Source organism: Helianthus annuus, chromosome 17 (genome assembly GCF_002127325.2).
Source record: "Helianthus annuus cultivar XRQ/B chromosome 17, HanXRQr2.0-SUNRISE, whole genome shotgun sequence".
Taxonomy (NCBI): domain Eukaryota; kingdom Viridiplantae; phylum Streptophyta; class Magnoliopsida; order Asterales; family Asteraceae; genus Helianthus; species Helianthus annuus.
In genome coordinates, this window is record NC_035449.2 from 191,799,116 (window position 1) to 191,805,633 (window position 6,518).

General features: G+C 37.7%; 2 protein-coding genes and 1 long non-coding RNA gene across 3 annotated transcripts; 2 read left to right on the forward strand and 1 right to left on the reverse strand.

The window, feature by feature from the left end:
• The first annotated feature begins 213 nt into the window (after nt 1-213).
• Nucleotides 214-882, forward strand: LOC110925461. Its single transcript, XM_022169415.1, has one exon. It carries the CDS (start codon nt 214-216, stop codon nt 880-882), a length of 669 nt encoding a protein of 222 aa, XP_022025107.1.
• A 783-nt stretch (nt 883-1,665) lies between these two features.
• LOC110920827 (probable galacturonosyltransferase-like 9) lies at nt 1,666-3,013 on the forward strand. The gene has a single exon (XM_022165027.2). The coding sequence runs from the start codon at nt 1,790-1,792 to the stop codon at nt 2,882-2,884; it is 1,095 nt and encodes a 364-aa protein (XP_022020719.1). The 5' UTR covers nt 1,666-1,789; the 3' UTR covers nt 2,885-3,013.
• A 1,758-nt stretch (nt 3,014-4,771) lies between these two features.
• Nucleotides 4,772-5,970, reverse strand: LOC118488978. The gene is made up of 2 exons (XR_004885520.1): nt 5,581-5,970; nt 4,772-5,002 (listed from the first exon to the last, which is right to left on the reverse strand). It is a non-coding gene; the product is annotated as an uncharacterized LOC118488978 (long non-coding RNA).
• Nucleotides 5,971-6,518: the final 548 nt, after the last annotated feature.

A 6,518-nucleotide genomic window follows, 5' to 3' on the forward strand; every position in this document is an offset into this window, starting at 1 on the left:
TTAGAAGAAGCGCACCCACGATCTTTTTCCAGTCTTTTGATCCATTTGAATTACTGACCCATTGCCCCATCTCTTTAAGATATTTCATGAATCGAATATGTATTACATATGTACCCTATAAATCATGGAAGTAAAAATCTTAATCAATATATAACTCTTAACAAACTATTTGTTCTAAGTCAGCTTTGCTGCTGGTCTAGAGAGCCAGAATCAATGATTGAAGTTTTGGAGCTAGAAGATTTCATGGAGTCCTTGGGTAATGTGATGGTTACGGACGCTAGGGACAAATGGGTCTGGTCTCCCGATAAGTCGGGACTGTTTTCCACGAGATCTTTCAAGTCCATTGCAGCGGCTGAGTGTAACGAGGAGGTCGGCTTCAGGGTTAAGGGCTGCGGATGGGTCCCTTCGAAGTGCAGAATCTTTATGTGGAGGGTTGACTTGGATCGTATCCCTACGAGAGCGGCGCTTGTTAAAAGAAATATTTCGGTTGAATCCGTGGACTGTGCTCTATGCGGGGAAGGAGTCGAAACGGTCGAGCATTTATTCACGGCTTGCAACGTCACCATGAGGGTGTGGAATCGGTTCAGCGAGTGGGTCAAAATCCCGCCAATTTTTGCTTTCTCATTCAAAGACATTTTGAGTATCCATAAAGGAGGTAACGGGGATAAAAAGGTTAAAGGGATAATTCGGGGGCTTGTTATGGTTACGTGTTGGGCTATTTGGAAAGCGAGAAACGATAAAATTTTCGGTAACGGTCAAGGGAATAGCGAAGATATCTTTGGGGCTGTGAGATCTTTGGGATTCTTTTGGTTAAAAAATAGATCCGCTCATAAGAATATAGTTTGGAGAGAGTGGTGTAATTATCCTTTGTATATGTTTTAGTTTGGTTGGGTGCGGTCCTGTGTTTATAATATTCCCTTTTCAAAAAAAAAACTTATCTCTACTTAGGGGGTGTTTGGGATTGCGTTTTCAACCTGATTATTTGATTATTGTGTTTTGAAATCGCAAAAATCTATTTTGAGTGTTTGGTAAAAAATTAATAAAAAGTGATTTTTTACGTTTTGTAGAGTTCAAAACGTGATAATCCATAAGTAGGTCACCCCTTGCTGCAGGAAAACGTGATAATCCAAAAACTGATTTTTTACGTTTTCACTTATTTATTTTTTTAAAATATATATACTTGCCAAACACTCAAATAGTTGATTATCTGATTATTGTGATATCAAACAACATAATCAAATCCAAACAATGTTGATTATTTGATTATTGTGATATCAAACAACATAATCAAATCCAAATACTATCTTTCTGCAGCACGTTTTGTTACAGCTAATTATCTGATTCTGATTATTCAAAACGCATAATCTATTTTCAAAACTCAACCCCAAACACCCCCTTAATGAAATATATTTACAAAAATCCATACATACCATTAAAGCTTTCACCTTATCTCTACAATTAATATTGATAACCCCCATAATGTGATATTTATAACACCAAATTATATTTACCAAAATCCATATATACCATTAAAGCTTTCACACACCTACCATAAATCTCACGCGCTCTCAACTCGCGTGACCCAAATCACCCCCAGTATCGTCTTTTCTTGCCAGCACAGCAATATACATTACATACAATCTCCTGTGTATATATACACACACACACATCTCATTACACACAGAGTAGGTCTTTGACTAATTTTTTTTTTCTTCTTCTCCGTCACACATTACCGGTTCAGATGAATCACTAACGATTCAAGAACCGGTTCTTCCACACATCACCGGAGATGACGTCATCACCATTACTCATTCTTCTACTCACATCTCTTCCATTACTCTGCGTATCAATCCGTTCGTTTCCGACGACCGATGACATCATCTCCGACGATCTCTTCGGTTTCACCGAATCACCGGACTATCGCAACGGCGAACACTGCCGGTCCGATGACGTCACCGTTCACATCGCGATGACACTCGATTCAGAGTATCTCCGTGGATCAATCGCCGCCGTACACTCCGTCCTCCGCCACACATCCTGTCCGGAAAACATCTTCTTCCACTTCATCGCTGCTGAATTCGATCCGGCGAGTCCACGTGTCCTCACGCGATTGGTTAGAAACATCTTCACATCTCTCAATTTCAAAGTTTACATTTTCCGTGAAGACTCTGTTATTAACTTGATTTCGTCATCAATCCGGGTCGCACTCGAGAACCCGTTGAATTACGCCCGTAACTATCTGGGCGACATTCTCGACCCGAATATAAACCGGGTCATTTACCTCGACACCGACGTCGTTTTGGTAGACGACGTTAAAAAACTCTGGAACATTCCGTTATCCCACACCCGGGTTATCGGAGCCCCGGAATATTGTCACGCGAACTTCACAAATTATTTCACCACCACCTTCTGGTCCGACCCGGTTTTGACCCGAACGGCATTCGGGTCTAGCGATAAAACTAAAAGTAAAGGTAAAAGTAAAAATCCGTGTTATTTTAACACAGGTGTGATGGTAATGGATCTAAAAAAATGGCGGTTAGGAAATTACCGCAGTAAAATTGAGTATTGGATGGAAGTTCAACGAAAAAAGAGGATCTATGAGTTAGGGTCGTTACCACCGTTTTTACTGGTGTTTGCCGGTAATATCGAGCCGATTGACCACAGGTGGAACCAGCATGGGCTGGGTGGGGATAATGTGAAGGGGAGTTGCCGGTCGTTGCACCCGGGTCCGGTGAGTTTGTTGCATTGGAGTGGGAAAGGGAAGCCGTGGGTGCGGTATGATGAGAAGAGACCGTGTCCGTTGGATCATGTTTGGAAGCCGTATGATTTGTATAACCGGGGGTCTCAGCCGTTGGATTTGTTTCAGTTAGTTGTAGTTTTTTAGATTGGGATTATTTGATTTGATTTGATTTGATTTTTGGTTAAGTTTTGGAGAGCATGGTGATTCAGTTAGTCTTGATTGATTGATTGCTGTGTACAGAAATATATAGAAAAATTGATTTGTTATTGTGATTCGTTTTGGCATTTTGTAATGTTATAATTTGATATTTTGCACCTTGGGTGGTGCTTGTTATCGATACCCTCTCAACAACCAATTGTGGTTGTAGACATCGCTTTTGCCCTTCGAACCAGTCGCAACCCAAAATAGGTGTGGCTCGTGTACCCGCACACCTTTGCAGGTCTCTCTCTCCATTCCACACGCCTCTTAAGAGTGGGGGTCCCTATCGGGTGCCACTACCCGCAAGCCCCTTCCCATGAACCCGAGCCTACAACAAACAAGAGGGTTTAATTCTTGTTTTTTTTATATATTTATATAAATCTCATATACTTGTGTATATAAGTCAAAACACTTTACTACCATCTTCATAAAAATGCTATATCTGTTAGTAGTAACTTTTACAAATCATGTGCTAGCATAGAGAATCGCAAGTCAAATGTCGAGTTTAAAATATAAATGTGATGACTTGAGCCAAATGCACATCATGAGTGGGGGTAAGTATCAAAAACTAGGTTGTTTTGAGTTGAAAAAAACGAAATCTATTACTATTGTGTGGGTAACAGTGGCGAAGCTTAACAATGAAGACGGGGGGTCGAAAACGTATATACTCAAAAATTTCTATAGAATCAGGGGTCAAAAAAGTATATACCAAAAAAATTCTATACAAAAACTACATATATGACACTACTGAGCGAAAAGTTCGGGTGGTCGGACGCCCCCGGCCCCTCTTAAGTTGCGCCCCTGGTGGGTAAGGGACTATTTGTTTAGCTTTTAATGGTTCAGACTGTTTGTTTCGCAAGCAAATGTCTGAATGATTAAGACATTTGGTTCTGAATGATTAAGCATTATAATGAGTCTGAATGGTTAAGACCTCTTATCTGAATTGGGCAGACATTTATCTCTGATTGGCTAAACATTATAATGGCTCATACACCATTTTTATCTTTATTTTTTTTTTCATAAACACTTATTTTATTATATTTCTCGTTCTTATACACTCAAATTAATTTGATGGAAGTTAAATGGTAGTTTTTAAATATAAAAAGCAACTGTAGCATATTTTCAAATTATAAAAATAGGGTGTAGATTTGATAGTTTCCGATGTAGAGTGAAAAAATGATTATTTTTAGATCTACCTTAAATTTTAAAATCGAGGAAGATATGGTGGAATTGTTGTGAATGCTATATATAGGGCTGTAAGCGAACCGAACGAACACGAACAAGGTCATGTTTGTGTATTAACATGTTTGTGAATTGTTCACTAACGCATACCGAACATAAGTTTATGTTCGTGTTCGTTCGTTAAGGAAATTCAATTGTTCACAAACAGTTCGTGAACACTGATCTCGAACACAAAGGAACGCAAGCAAATAAAAACGAATGCAAACGAACATTTAACTTGAAAATAAAAAACAAAAACATTGTTATCCTTAAAATTTGATATAAATAGTTAAATACAATAATCAAATGAAAAATCAAAACACAAGAAGTCTACTACACCACCAAATAACGAATCAAGTTTAACTAACTTACACATAATTATCCTAAAAAATGTCTTAGAATGTCAAATTTTAGCTAACTTCGAAAACAAATAGGGTTTCAAGTTTTCAATATCTTAAGATAAAAGGTTTATTACTTATTATTTTTTTAATATAATCAAAGGATCACGAACGAACGTAAACGAACGAACATGAACGAATGTAACCAAACATATTACCGAATGTTCACGAACGCAGTCGAACGAACAACACATGTGTTCATGTAACACCCTAGTTACTAATTAACAATTTTATATGTAAACGCCAACAATTAGATGTGTAGTTAAGCCTACACATACTATAAAAATACGAATTTATTAAAACTTTTACAATTCATAAGTTATTCTACATAACGTGGTTGAATTCGTTGTTTAAAATTTGCAATGTGTTAAAGTGCGGAAGCATGTATCTATATCGTGTTCGGTCCTTCGTCGAGCTTGATCGTCTTCCGGCATCCAAAATGTACCTACATTTCATAAACACGAAATGCTTTAGTCTTACGGGCTTTAAAACGTGTCCAAACGAGTCCGGGAAACCATTGATTCCAAAAACAAAAATTTGAAAATGACCTCCACCGTAACTTACGGTGGCACCGTAAGTTACGGTGGCCTCTGTAATAAAATTTTCCTACCGTACAACAGTAGGCAACCACCGTAAATAATTCAGCTCCACCGTAACTTACGGTGGCACCGTAAGTTACGGTGGCCCCTGCATTCAGCCTTTCCATTTTGCCGTAATTGACACGAAATCTTTCGTATATTTAAATTCGCTTGTCCGTTTGACCTACCATTTCTTCCTACATGTTTGTAATTTGATTCTCCATCATATGGAGTTAAAGTCCGACATCCGGCTTAATAAATTTTGAGACTTTTATGCATTCGGATTATTACCTTTTTACAAGATTTTGACCCGTCTACGCTTAAATGCATATTTTGACCCGTTAGAGAGGATTTAATCATTTAAGTTTAAATCTCACTCTCTACTTTCACATGTCATTTTTCTACATTAAGGTATTCACATATCTTCCACCAAATTTACGCGTACCTGGCGCGGGTCAAAGTATTGACCCGTTTTAATACCTTGCCTTAATAATTTGCTGATTCATAGCCACGTAAATTCCATAAGCCGTTTTACCCTGTGAGCATTAGACTCGACATGCACTTGTTAGTCGTTATTCGTCAAATGGTGTTAACATTACCATTTGACCTGTTTAGTCTAAACGACCAAACATTTTGCACTTATATTTGAATGGTATTTATTTACCATTTCATTATTTAACCCATTTCGCCCCTTTTTGCCATTAAACATGGTTTTTATCCTTTTATTCGTCCCGACCCGTATCATTTCGTGTCGGAACCCATATTTCGGATATAACCTTGGTCGTGTTTATAATCTATAAAGTAAATACGTATCCTAAAAAAAAGTGTAAGCTTTACTTACCTCTCGTCCGCGCAAACATTCTTCGCATCCATGATCCGTTTGACCCGTTCCTTTTCAAGCTCCCACCTAGCTTGTTTAGAGTCAACTATATCATAACATCCATAAGATGGTTAGATTGGTCATTCTATATAATGGCCATCACCCTATGGACCCCTTTTTTTACACACTTATCAATCAAAGCATGCCATATATTCAACAACTAGTTTCATACCATAATTATTTTCATTCACTAACCGTTTGACCCGTTAGTGAAATTACTTATATAACAAGTTAGTAAGTGATTTTAAACACTTTAAGCATGTCACATAAAGTGCTATTTGTTCCTAACAATAAATACTTCATGACTAAACAAGTATACGCAATCATATGCCTTTTCCGGATTAATAATAACATTATTAATGTGCAGCGATTTTCTATTCAGCTGCTGTAATCGACCATTATGACCCATTTAAATTCCAAACAAGATTAACATGTTCAAAAATGGATCGTAGAAAACTTCAATACTTTCGCAAGCATATAAGGTACACCTTCTAACGAATTTT